We start from the raw sequence: 18715 nt of genomic DNA on the forward strand, positions 1-18715 counted from the left end.
CACCAAGGTCCCGGTGATCATGGTTGTGGAGGAGAGGCGCTGTGGACGGAGGTTTGCATTCCTGCAGGAAGGTGAGGTTCAAACACTGCAGTGAGGAAGACAGAGGAAGGTGGTGGAGATTGCGGTACGGCGAGCGGGGAGAGAGCACCAGCGGGCAGCGGGGAAAAGCAGTGACGAGAGTGCGGTCGCAGCGGGGAGAGAGAGTGCGGGGAGAGAGAGTGCGGGGAGAGAGAGTGCTGTTTACAGAGCATACAGCGTGCAGTCCATGGACTACATTGGTGTGCTGTTCACAGCATTGAGTTCTAACATCCACGGATTATATGATTAGAGAGTGTACATAATGTCCAGAGAATACCTAATCACAGGTCTCAGTGCAAAATATACAACAACAATATTTGGAACTTATATTGTGCCTTTAACTGAGTACATTATCCCAAAGGACGTTGCTGGACTATTATGAAAATAAGTTGTTACACTTTGTACAACGTTTACTGTTAAAGCTATTTGTAGAATTGTGACATTAGCTATATATTAACGATGTTATCTGCTGAAACTCAATGACTAAGTACTGTACATTTTTGAAATATATTCTTATCTATTTGAATGTTTGCTTTTCTTTTGACAGGATTGGGTATGGCAACAGGAGACGAGATGAATGGCTCAGGGAATTTAATGGACTTCTTGGATGAATCAATCCCAGAGGTTGGCATGTATGAGGACTTTCATACCATTGATTGGTTGAGAGAAAAGTCCCGTGACACCGACAGACATAGAAAGGTATTCACAAAGCTTTCAGTATTTGTTTGTGGGACGTGGGAGAATTCAAGGGTTACTGGGTCACACTTAAAAATGAAAATGCTGGAAATGGACGCACACAGTGCACGCACGCACACACAAACACGCGTACATAACCACGCACACACAAACACGCACACACACAAATATGCGCACATACAAACACGCACTGAAACACGCACACAAAACACACAAGCAAAAACACACAAATGTACACACACAAAAGCACACCCAAACACACACACACAAAGCACACATACAATCTCACACAAACATACATTGATGTTAACACGCTTGTTCCAATACCTTGGGCTCTTTGTATTTGTTTATTACTGTCATGTCTACCAAGATACAGTGAAAAACATTGTTTTGTGTGGTATACCCGCAGATCATACCATACCTGAGTACAACAGGTGGTGCAAAAAAAGAAACAAAAAGGAGTGCAGTATATAGTGTTACAACTACAGAACAAGTGCAGATATAAAAATGTTATAACAACAGAAAACGTACAGATAAAAAGCCAGTGCAAGAACGAGGAGGATGGGAGATCAAGAATACATGGTTAGCATAAGAGAGGTCTGCACAAGAGCCTGATAACAGTGGGGAAGAAGCTCTTCATGATACGGCAGTATGTGTTCACAAGCTTTTATATCTTCTGCTTGATGGTAGAGGGGAGGGAGAGAATAAGTATTCCATGATTACGTTGTCAGCTTTCCTGAGATAGCATGAAGTTTGGATGTAGTCGTGGGGGGTGGGGGGGGAGGCTGCGTTGCCTGATGGATTGGATTACATCCACGACTGCAATTTCTTGCAGTCTTGGAAAGAGCAGTTGGCTTATTAAGCTGACATACATCCAGATACGATGCTTTGCTAGAGGCATCTGTAGAAATTGGTAAGTTAGAGTGATACAGTGTGGAAACAAGCCTTTCGGCCCTATTGCCCACACCGGCCAACATATCCCAGCTACACTAGTCCCACCTGCACGCGTTTGGTCCATATCCCTCCAAACCTGTACTATCCATGTATCTAACTATTTCTTAAATGTTGGGATAGTCCTGCCTCGACTACCTCTTCTGGCAGCTTGTTCCACACACCCACCGCCCTTTGTGTGAAAAAGGCACCCCTTGGTTTCCTATTAAATCTTTTCCCCTTCACCTTAAACCTATGTCCTCGATTCACCTACCCTGGGCAAGAGATTCTGTGCATCTACCCGATTTATTCCTCTCATGATTTTATACACCTCTATAAGATCTCCCCTCATCCTCCTGCGCGGAATGGAGTCCCAGCCAACTCAACCTCTCCCTATAGCTCAGACCCTCTAGCCCCGGCAACATCTTTGTAAATCTTTTCTGTACCCTCTCCAGCTTGCCAACATCTTTCCTATAACATTTTGCCCAGAACTGAACACAATACTCTAAATGTGGCCTTACTAACGTCTTATGCAACAGCAACATGACCTCCCAACTTCTATACTCATTGGTGGAGATGTACCAAATTTCCTTTGTATTTTGAAGACATAGAGGTGTTGGTGTGCTTTCTTAGCTGTGGCATCAATGGGGTTAGACCAAGTGTTGGTGATATTTACACCTAGGAACTCAGTAAATCAGGCAACATCTGTGGAATATCTCATAGAGTGAGGCCATGTGAGGGGAATATATATTTTGTGGTGCAATCTTTTTGGAACTGGAGGAAAATGCAAAAGATGATCTGTTAATTGCTGTTAGGGTGGAAGATGTGGACTTGGGAACTCTGCCATTGCTCAATCCAGTAGCAGAGGAGATGCAGGAAGAGGCACAGGAAATAAATATGATGCTGTCACAGGCTCAGACACTATGGTAAAGAGGAAGACATTTCAGATCACCCGTAACATAAAATGCAATCAATGTCTCTGAAACATACCGAAACATTGAAAAATATTAAACATTTAAAAAATAAACCTTAGATGATCAAACTCAACATTAAAATATTCTACATTGCCAATCCTTGAGAAATTTTAAGTTGTTGATTAAATAAAGGAGTAAATGTTTTTGCCAAGATTCTATCTAAAAGCCTCTCAACATCAGAACTCTTTTTAACATGATTGGGTCTCTCGCCAACCTTCTATTCATTCACGACAAAAGGGTAAAGACCAATTGTGTAGCCTTGTACCTCGACAAGTGGAATTCAGGATAAAATGCCTAAGTTCCCGTCCCTGCGCTGAACATCATGTGGATTACTGCATCCATCCATCCACCTGTCTGCAGTGAAATGTTGGCAGAAGCTTCAGCACCTGAATGTCCATTAGGAGGCCCCAGAGCCATTGATGGTTGGGCCAGCAAATGTTTCCTGGTTTGATGCTATTTCTCCACCAAATTCACCACGGTCTATCCCTAATTGAGAAGCCATCTTGAACCACTTCCATGATTATGCTGTGGGGAACAAGTTTTAGGATGGCATCCATTTTAGGGTGCTGTCACAGTCCAAAGGCAGCTTGCCTGTGTGAAATACATGTATGTGAGTGTGAAGATAGCTGTTGTGTTAAGGTTGGTGGGATTACTAATACTGAAGACACCGTGTCACTTTGCTAATGTTTGCAACTTTGTATTATAGTTCAGTTGACTATTGTCATGATAAACAGATGTATCAGTCTTAAATGTTGCTAGAGTAAGTGAGGTATAATATTCCATCGTTCCATAGTATGGAGAAAGCCTGAGGACTTTACATGTACAGGAGACGCCATCCATGTGTTTATTGCCATTAACATTTGAGGCATTAGACCTTGTGGTTTGGAAAGTGCTGTCAAAGAACTTCCTGATGTGCATATTATAGATGGAACATTTTACAGTTAGGTGTTGTTGTAATGGAAGAGGTGAATTTTTGTTTTGGGCAAATGTCTTTCAAACAGACTGCGTTTTGTTTGTTCCATATTCCACCCATTACTTCCCAGGAATAAGGGGTAAGCCGTTTAGAACGGAGATGAGGAAACACTTTTTCACACAGAGAGTTGTGAGTCTGTGGAATTCTCTGCCTCAGAGGGCGGTGGAGGCCGGTTCTCTGGAAACTTTCAAGAGAGAGCTAGAAAGGGCTCTTGAAGCTAGCGAAGTCAGGGGATATGGGGAGAAGGCAGGAACGTAGTACTGATTGTGGATGATCAGCCATGATCACATTGAATGGTGGTGCTGGCTTGAAGGGGCTTATGGCCTACTACTGCACCTATTGTCTATTGTCTATAAGACTGCATGTTGAAGCTGGAATCCTTCATTCCCTGAGCAACAGCACGCTGGTGAGTTCAGTGCGTTGCCCGTGATCTAAACAGGAAGAATTGAGCTGTTTTGTACTGTTTTCCATTAAGTATTCATGTCAATGTGCCTTTGTGCACACTGGAAGAAGGTATCCGCTTACAGCCCCAGCATCTGGCACCACCCCTGACTCGCTAGGTGAGCCAGTGAGCCCTGCTTCACGCACCGCACAGTCCAGTTGACGCGGCTGTTGTTGAGGATCATGTTGCAGCCCCTGGGGACTGCGCTTTCTTCAGACCTTTGCCACTGACATCTCCCCTCTCACCCGCCATTCTGTTCACACCCCCTGCTTGACCGCCGCCACCACCATCTCCTGTCGGTATCTTGCACACCCTCCCCCCACCACCGCCGTTGTGACCTCCTCTCCCAGAGTCGTCAACATGCACCACATTGAAAGTGGCAGCAGTTGAGAGGGGAGGGAGCATTATCAGCATTTTCTTTCTGTACCCCCTTTAAGAGATTACCCTGAATTACCTGGAAACGAACATTACCCAAGCTGCCATCTCATGTGCTCCAGGATTACTTCAAGACTTCTGAGGGTGAAAGTTTTGATAGTAGTTGTGACTGTATAGTATAATATTACACTCACTTCATAGATCCACCCTAACTTTAAACAGGGTGATGTACCTGAAATCATTGAACTGAGTCCTTTGTATTCAAATCATTCCTAGCATCACAAATATATTAAAATAATTACAATGCTGAATTGAGATCTTTCACTCCTTCCTCATGGTTGGAAGAGTATTCAACTGAAGAATGTGCTGAAAGCATAAGTGGTTTATAATTTCCATTGCTTTTCAAACGCGGAGGCTTGGAGAAAGGGCAGTTCAGAAGTGTTGTTATCAGGAGGTGAGTGGATCCAAAATCAGGTGACTGAGGTCTGATGCTTATACCAGTTTGAGATATACACAGCTTTTGTTTGTGATCCAGAATCTCAGAGAGCAACCTGGGTACCACGTGAGAAAACAGCTCGGTTAATGCGTGTTTTGCAAAGTTTATACCTTGTATTGATAATGAGGAGTTTAGAAGGATGAGGGGGACCTCATTGAAACTTATCGAATAGTGAAAGGCCTGGATAGCGTGACTGCAGAGAGGATAGGACAAGAGGCCACAGCCTCAGAATAAAAGGATGTACCTTTAGAAAGGATATGAGAAGGGATTTCCTTAGTCAGAGGGTGGTGAATATGTGGAATTCATTGCCATAGACTGCTGTAGAGGCCAAGCCAATGGATATTTTTAAGGCGGAGATTGATAGATTCTTGATTAGTCCTGGCTAACAGTTGCTCCACAAGTGATGTTTAGTACTCTGGCTTACACTTGCTCTTCAAGTGATCTCTTTAACCTATTTGTCTTGCTTAATCACATCATTAAACAGAGGAGATTACCTGGCCAAAATTGCTGACTGCGCTTCCTTCATAATCGTGACTCATCAGGATGGAAGGAAGGTGTTTTGAGATATCCTGAGGTTGTAGATGAATATACTGCTGGGAAGGATAAACTCAGTGTGTGGAGACTCTTGCAAAGTGAATCCAGTCACCGTACGATCTTGAATCCTGAGTGCAATCAGAGTGGATGTAGCCCTCGGGAGTGCAATCTGGACAGGGCAATAAACTGGATGGTTGAAATTCAGGAGAGTTTAACCTTGGTGAGAAGTGTTCCTGGGTATTGGAATGCACAGGGTGTGATGTAGAATGCAAGTGTAATACTTAGATGTTCCCATTCCAGGTGGTAAATCCAATTTTCAGTTTGCCAGGCCAGATTTGGTTAAAGTCTGTGGTTGGAAAACAGTTACATAGAACATGGAACAGTACATCACAGAAACAGCCCGCGATATCTGAGCTGAACATCATGCCTACTTTAACTTACTGCTTCTGCCTGCACTTGATTGATCTTCCTTTCCCTGCATTTTAATGCGTTTGTCTATAAGCCTCTAAAATGCCTCTATTGTATCTGCTTCCAGCACTGTCTCTGGCAACGCATAGCAGGCAGCTATAACTCTTGATGTAGGAAATTCAGAAAATTATAAGAAAGATGAGTAATTTGGAATATGTTTAACCCAAGAGCTTATGTACTGTGAAAGCTCCATAGGGAAAAATGGCAACACAGTGAAGAGGATGTTAGTGGAAGGCGATAAATAGATTGATCGGGTGTAAATTCCACATGAACGGGTAATAGAGATGCCCATTATTGCACCTATTTGTTAGGTAAATTGCGGAATTGTCTCCTAATGACAGGAAACAGGAGGTTGAACATGATTAATGGTGAACTGGGCGTAGGATTTGCATCCATTTGTTAGGTAAATGGAGGAATTGTTTTCCGATGTCAAGGGTCCGGAGTTTAAACATTGATCAATGGTGAATTGTTTCAGAAGTGAAATCCACAAGCAACCATTATGCTGTGGGAATATAAGAATGCTATGGGTGCTGTGAATATTTGAAACACTTTGTTTTCTCTCAAGAGTGTTTCCTAGTTCGCATTGATAAGGGTTTTTGAGAAACTCACGACAGCTCTAAACATTTTGTCTACTCTACTGCGAAATCTCCTCAAGGTATGCCTACTTTGAAGAAGTTCTCCTCCTCTCTCCGAAGACAATTTAACAACCGCCTCTCTCTCACTGCCCCCCCCTCCCTCACTGCCCCTCCCCCTTCCCTCCAACTCTACGACCACATCTTAACCCAGACCCGTTACCACAGCCACGTTTGCTATCTCGGGACTTGCCTGCGCCTCCATCTTGTACCTCATGGTTTCCAGCTCCACTTCCCTACCTCCCAGTTCGGACCCAACCTGGACTATAGATACTGACCTGCTATCTGCCACCTTACACGGCAGTTCTCCTTCCATGCTGTACGATCTACTCTGGCTGCGATGTGCCGGCACCAACAGGACCTCGCTTTGACTCTCCCGAAACTTCGGGCTTCACTCACCCAGACCTGCAACGGATCCCCAGCTCTACTTCATCCACCGACAGATGCACGCCTTCAATAAACGATTCCTGGCCCACCTGGACTCCACCAAGGACCTTAAACTCGCCCACCTCCAGGCTGTTCCTGCCACCGACACTCCGCGACTCGAAAGCCTGCAGGCCCCCGGGCCCCAACACTGACCCGTGCCGCCTGCCCGAACACCGCCAGGCCGAGTCTCGCGACGCCATCTTTGCCACGAGGAGCAGCACCAGCACTCTCCGCCTTCCTGACCGATCTCATGCCCAGATCACCATCGCCGACCTCCACGTGGCCGCTGCCGCCAACCTTCACCCACCCACCGATAACGCTGATCCTCGCTGTCTCACCGGTAAATCTGACTATCGACCCCTCACCGATAACGCCGACCCTTGCTACCTCCTCGATTCCTCCGACTATCGCCACCAAAACGTCGCCGCCGCACCGGGACCGCCGAACCTCGCCGCCTCACTGGGATGGATATGAAGATGACATTTCCTACTTTGGGATAATCTAGAGCAAAGGGTCACTGTTTAAATATAGGGTGTCACCCATTTAAGATAGAAATAAGGTAAAATCATTACTTTCAGAGAGTTAATGAATCTTCCTCAAAGTGGGGTGAAAGCAGACTACTTGAACGCTTTAAAGCAGTGCTAAATACAATCTTAATCAACCAGAGGGTGAAAGTTCTGGCATATTGATGAGCATGTGGAATTGAGGTTACAATTGGCTGAGCCCTGGTCTTATTAAGTGGCAGAACAGACTTGAGGGGCCGAGTATCCTACTGCTACACTTACTGCTATAATTGACAATAAAAGTTTAATGGCTACAATAAGACCAATTCAAATCCATTCTATAATTGCTCTACCTTTACTTTCAGATCAAGAGCAAAAGTAAAGAGTCGATATGGGAATGTATCAAAGGCCTGTTGGACGCGTGGTCAGGATGGGTGGTGATGTTGCTCATTGGACTTCTGGCAGGTACAACATCTCGGATTTACTGTTATTCGTGCAGTGTATGTCACCTCCAGGAGCTGGTGTCAAATTATTGAATGGGATCGGGCAGGGACAACATGACAGAGTGTTTTATTTTGGAGTATTTTCCATAATGTGTTGGGCAGGTGCAGAGCACAGTCAAAATGCTGAAGGAATACTAGGCTATCTATCAAGAAGAGCACAATGTCTCACATGGCAATATTAAATAAAGCTGGCTTTACTACTCACATTTAGAAGGTAACTAGACTAAGTGGGACCCGTTGGGTCCCAGTCACACGGGAGGCCTGGTCCCCCAACTTAACCCATTCCCCAACGCAATATTTCACTACTCACCCGTTCCCCCAATGCAACCCGTTCACCCAACCCAATATACCACCACTCACCCATAGCCCCTAATTGCGCAGGCATGGCTCTTTTCCCCTCATTCCTGAGCACTCCCTCCCCCTCCTCTTCATAGGAACATTATAAAATTTTGAGATTTTAAAAATCAAGCCTGCAATTTATCCCATCAGATAAAGCATAAAAATAACTTTAATTTGATACCTAATTCACTTTCATATCTTCAGTATTAAAAATGTTATGGTCATTTTCATACTCGCAAATTAGCATCTTGTTCCCAATTGCTTTTCCATTGACTTAACACAAAAGCTGTGATTAAGGACAGTCGATTGACATAAAAACCCATAACTTTCTTAAAAATTAAGAGAACTGAATGAAATTTTCACATTAGAGATTGAAGCATTCTGAAACAAATATGAAACATCTTACTTGGATGACCTGAAAGTAAAGCATATAATTAGTTAGTTACCTAATTGTAGCTAATTACAAGATTGACTGTGTGACGGAAATAATAATAAACACCCAGACTACCTTGAAAATTCAAAAATGTGATATTCTCAAGATCAGAACTTTAATATTATTGTATTAACTTGACTTGACTTGACTATTATATGCTGTGTCCGTAACAGAAAGGTAAAGAAATCACAATTTCTAGAAATAGACCAAGTCTTTATGGAGAAGATCAGTTGCTATCCGATACATTGGCATATCATAATCAGTAGCATCATCATACTCCTCAGATTGTAACCAATAAGCAACTCTGTACACCTTGTTTTTCTTCAACTTTTTAATTTTGGCATTGTAAACTGCAAGTTTTTGCTCTTCAAACCACGCACGACATGCCTTTCTGCCCACTACTTTCCCATTAAGAATGTCCCGTAGATCATCACATTTGGAATAGTCCAAATTCGGAAAATCTCTGCGAATGCTGTCTAAATCAGTTTCTTTTGCTGGGCATTTAGATTGACAATTTTGCATTTCTTCTTCGGAGACATTTGTTTAAAATGTAAAGAGAAAAAACACTGAACAGCATTAACAGAAACAAGTTATTATTTGCAGTTTTATTAAAAAAAATGATAAAGTTAAATGCTAAAACAAATAGTAAATACCCAACAAGAAATTCATATTCATCAGTTCCATCAAATCAATTCAATTAATCTCATCAATTAAATTCATCTAAATTCAGGGACTAGATCTAAACATCTATCCATTTCTTAAGAAAGGCTAATTTAAAAAAAAATAGCCTAAGTATCCAAATAACAAACTAATCCCGTTCACACAAGAATTCACAATATAACATGATTTTTAAATCCATGAATTTATATGCCAAATTTTTTACACTCTCAAATTTATTATTTTTTGCACAATAATTAAAAACTGTTGGGGATATTTAGCAATATCCCAAAATAAATTAATCTAGACAAAAGAGAATTTACTCTCAATATAATGCGATGAGAGTTGTCGTATTTTTTTTAATTTCCTAGCACTGACATGGCCGAATCGGGATGTAACACATGGATATATATGTGAAATTTCCCTCATATTACGTACCTGAAGTCGCATGCTTTAATCCAACCATTAAATTGTCCAGCGATATATATTTTTTTTAAACCAGGAGCGGAAGTCCGATCGATTTTTCTTCATCAACTAGCAGCCTTAAGAAATCCCTCTCCGCCAAGTGATACAAAATGCCCACTGAAAATCACAGCTTTTGTGTTAAGTCAATGGAAAAGCAATAGGGAACAAGATGCTAATTTCCGAGTATGAAAATGGCCATAACATTAGCAGTGAGAGGGGTAGTTCTTCCTTTTATGCTTTTATCTATCTGATGGGATAAATTGCAGACTTGATTTTTTAAATCTCAAAATTTTGTAACATTGTTATATTCACGAAGGTACACAAAAAAGCTGGAGAAACTCAGCGGGTGCAGCAGCATCTATAGAGCGAAGGAAATAGGCGACACACCTGTTTGTCCTCCATCATGGGATGTGTTTTTTTCTCATCATAAAGGTGGGATTTTTGACGTCCCCCGAACGGATGATGTAACAGTTAGCAACAGTGTTCTCCCGACAGTTTGTCCTCCATTGCTTGACGTCCCCAACATGAACAGTAAACACAGTGTTCTCCCATGCTGGCTTCTGCTCTGCCTATTTAGGGACACTGGCTGGAGTGATTGATCTGGCTGTCGACTGGATGACGGACCTGAAGGAAGGGGTGTGCTTGGCCGGATTTTGGTTCAGTCACGAGCAGTGCTGCTGGACTTCCAACGAGACAACCTTTGAGGACAGAGATAAATGTCCTCAGTGGAAGACGTGGTCAGAGCTTTTGGCCAACCGATCAGATGTAAGAAATCACGGAATTCCATTTGGCGCTTGTTGCTAACAGACTGCAGGACGCCATGTCACTGCGGCTAATTAATTTGAACGTAGTTATCTCCACAACTTTATTCAAGGTTGTAACAGAACATTCCCCTTTGGATTATCCATTTGTTCAGGCCTCTCCTCAATGGAGTTTAACATTTAGGTGCATCATCAGCCAGGAACATTTCTTGAGATGTAACTTAGTGAAATGTTGCAAAGCAGCGTTACATCTTGCAAGAATGAAAGAAGTTGATTCCAGCTCCAAACGCAGTTTTTAGTTGTTTTTCTTTGTGTTCTACCCCATTACAAAACATTTACGAACTGGGGTTCTTAGAAAGTAATCTCTTCCCAGGTGTCTGCTAGTGCTTATCAATAATGAGCTAGAGGACGTGTGCAGTGGGAACATCATTTATTATTCTGTGGGCCGAGAACCCAGCCTTGCAGGACTTGGGCTGTCAATTTCTAAAGGACGGGGCTTTAAGTACACAATCCAAAACAAACCAGTTGTAGAGACCTAAGAATATTATAACAACCCACAAGGCACAAATGCATTGAGTGAAATACTAGAATCGTGGGAGGCCTTTATATGAGTTCTACCAGTGTCCCTTGAGATCCCAAACAGCATGTGATGCAAGCATACCTTTGGGCCGCATCGTTCCTGATTGCATATTGGTGAAGGTGTTAACCGCATGGTTGATGATTGGCAGTTGTATACAGAGAAGGCAGATAATAACACAAGTCAGTGATGCTATCCTTTTTTAGACTTGCATTGCTGGACATACAATGTGCGGCGAGATCGAACACTCTCACCAACCTCCACCCCTTACCCATTACCGCTACTTCCAGGTTAGTTGCAGGTTCACTTGATCAAAGAATTGTAGTAGCATGGAGGGAGGCCATTTGTCCATACTGGTTCTATGTAAGAACCATCCAGTTAATCTCACTTCCCTCCTTCCTCTCAAAAAATAATTAATTGCTGCAATTTAATTTGTATTACATACATATTATCTCCCTTTTGACTGCTTCGGTTGAATCCACCTCCATTACTACTCCTGGCAGTTCATTTCTGACTAACCATTCACTGGGTGAAAGGGATTTTGTCATGTCACTTCTAGTTCTTCGGCTAATTACCTTCATTCTATGTGTGCCACCTCTTCACTCTAGCTGCATGCTCAGTCAGTATGCATTATGATTTCAAATCCTTCAGTGAGATCTCCTTATTCGAAGGAAAACAACCCAATTTCTCATCATTCCTGGAATCATTTTGATAACTCTTTTCTGACCTTCACCAAAGCCTGTATATTTTTCATAAAATATCGTGCCCAGAATGGGTCATGATACTCTGGCTGTGGCCAAATCAACGTTTTATGAAGGATCGTCGTGACTTCCTTGCATTTACTTCTTGATTTTTAAAATAGAATCCGAGGTTTTCCTCGTTACTTTCATCAAATTATGCATCCCCAGATCTCTTTTCGTTTTTTTTAATAAAATTGCATCCTCAGTTATCTCTTCTTGTTTTTCTTTTCAACAGTTCAAATTGTTAACTCTTCTCTTCTCAACCCATTTCACTAATGTGACAATATATACTTGAGGCCTATTCCTTTTCTTGTCACAATTTTTTGTCTCCAAATTTGGAATTGATGCCAAAAGTTCAAGCTATTAATATTTATCAGGGAAAGCAGTGGTCCCAGTACTGACCTGAGAAATTACCCGTTACTTCGCCAATTTTGTGTCAATGCTATTACAACATTTATTCCTTGTTTATACTTTATTTATACAACATTCAGTCTTGAAGACAAGCTTATTTTGTGGTACTTAATCAAATATCTTTGGAAGTTCTTCTTTAAGTAAAATTCATATTTGCTACATTTGTCCCTGTTTGTTGATTAACATAGAACATAGAACAGTACAGCAAAGGAACGGGCCCTTCGACCCACTCTATTTGTGCCAAACATGATGCCTTGGTAAACAGAACTCATATGCCTGCACATGATCCATAACCCTCTGGTCCCTCACTACCTTGTGCCTATTTAAAAGCGTCTTAAATGCCACTATCTTATCTGACAATGCATTCCAGGCCCCCACGCTCTGTACAAAAAGAACCCCACACATCTCTCACCTTATAGCTATGCCCTGTAATGTTGGACATTTGCACCTTGGGGAACAGGGTTCAGACTGTCTACCACATTTGCCTCACATAATTGTATTTATTTCCATGAAGTCTCCCCTCAACCTACAATGTTCCAGAGAAAACAATCTTAAGTCTATTCAATCTCTCCCTGTAGCAGAAACCTTCTAATCCATGCAGCATTCTGGTGAACCTCCTCTGCACCCTCTCCAAAGCCTCCACATCTTTCCAGTTATGGGGAAACAAGAACTGCATGCAATACTCCAAATGTGGCCTAACCAAAGTCCTATAGAGCTGCATCATGACTTCCGGACTCTTATGTTCAGTGTCCCGAGCAATGAAGACAAGCAAACCATGTGACTTATTTACTGCTTCTGCAAGTTTCCCCACCATTAAAGGTAAACTGGTCTATAGTTACTGGGTTGATCCCTGTGTTTATTTTGAACAAGGGTGTAACATTTGCAATTTTCCAGTCCTCAGGCACTCGTAGAAGTTTGGAAGATAATGGCCAGGGCCTGTGCAATTTCCTCCCTTATTTTCCTCAGCAGCCTAGGATGTATCTCATCTGGATCAGGTGATTTATCCACATTAAGTGCAACTAATCTTTCTGGTACTTCTTTACCAATTTTATCTCATTCAGAATCTCAAATACATCTTCACTTGTTGAGACTCCAGCACCATCTTCCCTTTGTTAAAGACTGATTTGCTACCTCAGCTGTGCCCTCTGCTTCTTTTTAGCCTCTGGTTGGCCTCTAATCATTTCCCCCAACACATGCCAGTAGAATTTGTTTCTGCACCTCTCTATGCCCGCTGCTAAACTTCTTTCATGGACTCTTAGCTGTAGTATGTCCTTTTTCATTTCCCCCTTGAAGTTTCTGGAATTAACTTGGATCTCATTGGTGTTTAGAAGCTGGTGTCTGTCATATGCTCCATTTTCTAACTGTGATGATTTCTTCAGGCAGTTGCAAACATCAACTACGATAAACTGGGAGTGATTCGTCAGGTGCTGAAGATCATTTTGCTGACTTTATACTTCGACACAAACCAGTTGCTGGCTGCCTAAGTGCTTGAATATTATGAGGCAGCATGACTAGGAGACGGAGCAGACACAAACCAGTTGCTGGCTACCTAAGTGCTTGAATATTATGAGGCAGCATGACTAGGAGACCGAGCAGACACCTCACAGACGTGGATAAGGGAAGAGGGGCGGGGTAGAAGTGCTCACAACACTTCATATTAGACCACAAAGGTCCATGGATCTACTGAAACCTCAGCGCGAAAAGTTTATGAGTGACCCACATTTCACTAAGGGTATTCTTACTTTGTCCTGCTGAAGCCACGTTTGCAGAGGGGACAAAGACCTCACTGGCGGTGGTTGCCAAGGTTAGAACAACGATGAAGGTTTATGGGCATGTCTCCTACCAAGCAAGAGCTGGTAATTCCCATGCAGTATCCCAGTCTGCACACAGTTGCAGCAGTACTCCTACTCTTTGCATTTGTATTACTCAGTGACACTGTGAAGGAAAGGGGAGGGGATTAGTGTGAATGGGTGCTTGACGGTTGGCACAGACTCAATGGGCAGGAAGGGTCTGCATCCATGCTATACTATTCTACAACATTTAACAGCACTGTAATGTGTTTTTATTTCCCTAGGGAGCCAGCGCATACATTCTGAACTATTTCTTGTACGTTCTGTGGGCCTTGACCTTTGCTTTCCTGGGAGTGTCGCTGGTCAAGGTGTTTGCCCCCTATGCTTGTGGCTCTGGAATTCCTGAGGTAGGTGCCAGTCACAAGAAGTTAAAGCTGTTCACTGCAGGCACCCTTTACATTCTACTCTCTGTGTTAGTGAATATAAACAGTACTACCTCAGAACTAACGATAAGCAATTGGTGGCGCACTGTACACTGGCTGAATGTCTTCAGCAAGATGATGGCATAGGTTTTAATGCTTTGTATTGTAGTGAGACAAAGGTCCTTCATTTCAACAGGGCCCAGAGATGATCCTGTACAAAGTTGAGATAGCTCACTGCTATTGTGTGGCACAGTGGCGTAGCAATAGAGTTGCTGCCTTACAGTGCCAGAGACCTGGGTTTGATCGTGCTACGGGTGCTGTCTGCACAGAGTTTGGGCGTTATCCCCGTGACCACATGGGATTTTTCTGGGTGCTCCGGTTTCCTCCCACATTCCAACGGCGTGCACATTTGTAGGTTAGTTGACTTCTATAAATTGCCCCTAATGTGTAGGATGCAAAACTAGGATAACATGGAACTAGTGTACGGGTGATCGATGGCCCATGTGGACTGTATCTCTAAACTAAACTAAACTCACCATTTTGCTCTCTCGCCTTTAGGAAGCAGCAGAGCGCTTCTCAGGGTCTCACACAATAAGCCACTTATGGTCAGGAACCCCTTGTGCAGGAATAACAACAGATAGATTGGCAACTTGTCCTGTTCTAATGAACTGGTTTTAATCATCTACAGGGGCTGGATATGATCTGTCTTTTGTTCCTCTCTCAGTTTATCCACAGTCTTTACCCAAGAGTAGGGGCATCTGAAGCTAAAGGGCATAGGTTTAATGTGAAGGGGGAAAGATTTAAAAGGGTCTTGAGGGACAACTTTTCCCACATAGAGAGTGGTACATATCTAGGATGAGTTGGTAGTGGTACTGGCGGGTACAATTACAACATTTAAAAGACACTTGGACAGGTACAGGGATAAGAAATGTTTGGAGGGATCTGGGTCTGGCGCTTGGTTGTGCAGCTTGTCAGCATGGCTGTGTCTGCTGTATAACTCCATGTCCCTGTGACTTGGGTAGTATAGAGTGTTCTCTGCTGCCCTCTACTGTCTCAAAACGCCATGCAATAAACCCTCTTGAATGGATTCCTCAATACATGGTCTGAAGGGTCTCAACCCAAAACGTCACCGGTTTCTTTTCTCCAGAGACGCTGCCTGACCCATTGAGTTACTCCAGTTTTTTGTGTCTATCTTCGGTTTAAATCAACATTTGCAGTTCCTTCCTACACAAGTTACATATAATATTGCATCTATGCCCCCTGGCTTCTGATAAAATTATGGATGGGGGGGGAACACTTGTGAATGGTCCACGATGATTGGCAGAGAGGTCTGGAGTTTGGGATGGGGGAAGGGGAGAGGAGCCAGCTAAATAATGGAGCAGAGGTAGTCACAGGCTTTGTTGAGGAGACTAGGGTAAGAATCCCTCGTCATCATGGATTGCTGAAAGAGATGAAAGCGGCCACATTTCCCAATCCCAAGGAAGGCAATGCCACAACAACAGACTTTAAATCTGTGTTTCAGGAAGCACGTTCTGAAAGTGTTGGTCGAGTGACCCAGGACTGGCCACTCTTGTGCCCCGGAAGCTCCCCCTCTGCACAGGGCAGCAGGCAGTGAGTGGTGAGCTGGTGTGGCATTCCTAAGAAATGTTTTCATCAGGTGAGCCAACCCACTGCGCCCAGCCTGAAGCGTGCTTCATAACTTTTACAATGACTCATCCCATTCCTTTATAAAATTGGTGTTATGCAGTGTAGAAAGAAATTGTTCAGCCCATCATGTCTGGTGCAATTTTGAAATACTTTTCCAATTAATTAGATAATACTTTATTGTCACATGTAACTAGGTTCAATGAAATTCTTTGTTTTGCATACAATATACAAAGTATGCAAAGAACCGCCACGTATATGGCACCGACTACATAACAAAAGTACCCACTAGAGTCCCGATGGTCCCACTTTGTTCTTGGCATTCCCCCCCCCCCTCCCCCACTCGCCCCCCCCAACTTGTCCTTCTTTGTTCTTGGCGGCTCAACTGCCTCTCCGTGGCCTGGCCCCTCTGCAGCCCACCCCACTCCCATCCTCTTTTCCCCTTCCGTTCAATTTCCTGTTTAGTTCATGGAAATAATCTGTTCCCACCATCTTTAAATCAATGCATTCCTGATTATCATAATCTCCATCCATTCCCCTTTGGTGTAATAAAATGCACCTTATCTTTACCAGCAGAAGTTGTGATTGCTTCTGGAAATTACACAGGAAAGCATAAAATGCTGGTAAAACTCAGCAGGACAGGGACTTTCAAGAGAGAGGCCAATGGAGTAAACTTTTCAGCTCTGTAAACATCCACCTCGGTAGTTCCCTGCAAACTCGCCGCACTTGTTTTATAACTTCCCCCTTTTATTTTGTTGAACAAGTTGTCTCTAAATTGTACTTTTTAATGTCATTCAACTCGCCAAGCTGCTCACAGGAGGCTAAAGAGACAAACTTGTTGATACTGAGCCACACAAAAGACATTAGGACAGGTGACATATACCTGGTCAAAGTGGGAGATTTTAGGCTGAGTCACAAAGGAGGATCAGATGGAAAGGGAGGAAGAATTGGGGAGAGAAGAAGCATCAGGGAGGGAAGGAGATTGTCTAGAACAAAAAAGCACCAGGCAAAGAAGGAGTGTTATACAGTGAGAGAGCGTCAGGTATGGAGGGGGTGTCAGGGAGGGAGGAAGAGAGCATTGGGGAGGGAATTCCAGATTTAGTTTGGGGCACAGCCATTAATTGTGAACTGAAATAAGTGAGAGGTTGACAAGGAATCCAGAGCTGCAAACTGAAGAAACGAAGGACTGTTAAGGCATGCGTAGTGTCTCGGTATAATAATATATTCTGTCATGCTACTGCTATAGTTGAGAAGTTTAACAATTTTAACAAATTATTTATTTAGTAAAGTATTCTTCTGGTCTGACCAGTGTTTCACTGAAGGATGTATGTATCTCAAATAACCTTTCATTTGGCTTGAATTTTATTTTTCTAGATTAAAACTATCCTCAGTGGCTTCATTATCAGGGGCTACCTGGGCAAGTGGACTTTACTGATTAAAACAGTAACCTTAGTGTTGGCCGTCTCCTCTGGCCTCAGCCTTGGGAAGGAAGGACCACTGGTGCACGTGGCTTGTTGTTGTGGCAACCTCTTCTGCTGCTTGTTTTCAAAGTACAGTAAGAATGAAGGAAAGAGGAGAGAAGTAAGTGACATTGCTGTAGAGTATTGTGGCTTAAAAATAACTGGTGGGGCCTGGGATTCCAATCCCAAATGGAGTTGAACTTACAAACTACAGTCCTTTGCCAGTTGATAACTCCCTCTTCTTTGACCCTCTTTGAAGATCAACGATGACTCACTTCCACTCTGCTTTAGTGGGTCTTGCGGCTAATGCAGGGAACGCAGATTCATCCACAGATGAGGCAGCAGGTGGCTGATGTGATGATAATAGGATAGGTAACTCGTGGATTCTGTGTGCTCCTGATACAAGGAGTCGAGGTTCCCAATATTGTCCCGAATGCTCCTTCTTCACTCACTGAGCAGCCCTGGGGCAGTGATCCTCAGCAGTGAGTGGGACCTTGAACCTTTTCCTCTGAGCTCCTGCCAATCACTTCCCATGATAGATCTCGGGATCGAGTGTCGGTTTTGAGAATCGCATGTCGGGCATGCGAATGATGTGGCTCTATAGCTGAGTCAATACTAGAAAGGGCATTGATGCTGGTTCACTTGTCCTTCTGGTGTATATGGAGATTTTATGGAGGCAGCATTGGTGGTATCTCACCAATATCTCAAGATGCTGCCTGAGCGTCTCAGAAGTATTTTGGAATGGATCACTGCTGTCTTGTGGACAATGAGTTTCATTCAAGGTCCAAGGTGTTAATCTTCAAACATCCTTTTCTACAATTGACCTAACGTTATGCGGATGCATTGAGAGTAAGGGTGAATTCCAGTACTGATGTCTGCTTTCATCAAGAGGGTTTCCAAGATATAGAGGTGATCCATGTTTTCTAGGGTGCCATGAACGTTGGTTGTTGGAGGGCAGTGGAGCAGCCAGGGCAGGTTATAGAGGA

General features: G+C 43.2%; 1 protein-coding gene across 4 annotated transcripts in view; it reads left to right on the plus strand.

Annotated features, from left to right (window-relative positions):
- LOC129702855 (H(+)/Cl(-) exchange transporter 4) overlaps window positions 1-18715 on the plus strand; it is a 60382-nt gene that overhangs the window by 20606 nt on the left and 21061 nt on the right. For 2 of the 4 annotated variants that reach the window (XM_055644890.1, XM_055644889.1), the window contains exons 2-6: window positions 626-777; window positions 7893-7992; window positions 10502-10689; window positions 14488-14610; window positions 17644-17850. In XM_055644890.1, coding sequence (XP_055500865.1) covers window positions 634-777; window positions 7893-7992; window positions 10502-10689; window positions 14488-14610; window positions 17644-17850 — 762 coding nt within the window. In that variant the 5' untranslated portion in view covers window positions 626-633. The other 2 variants (XM_055644892.1, XM_055644891.1) reach the window with 2 other exon arrangements.

Source organism: Leucoraja erinacea, chromosome 13, assembly GCF_028641065.1.
Source record: "Leucoraja erinacea ecotype New England chromosome 13, Leri_hhj_1, whole genome shotgun sequence".
In the NCBI taxonomy this organism is placed as follows: domain Eukaryota; kingdom Metazoa; phylum Chordata; class Chondrichthyes; order Rajiformes; family Rajidae; genus Leucoraja; species Leucoraja erinaceus.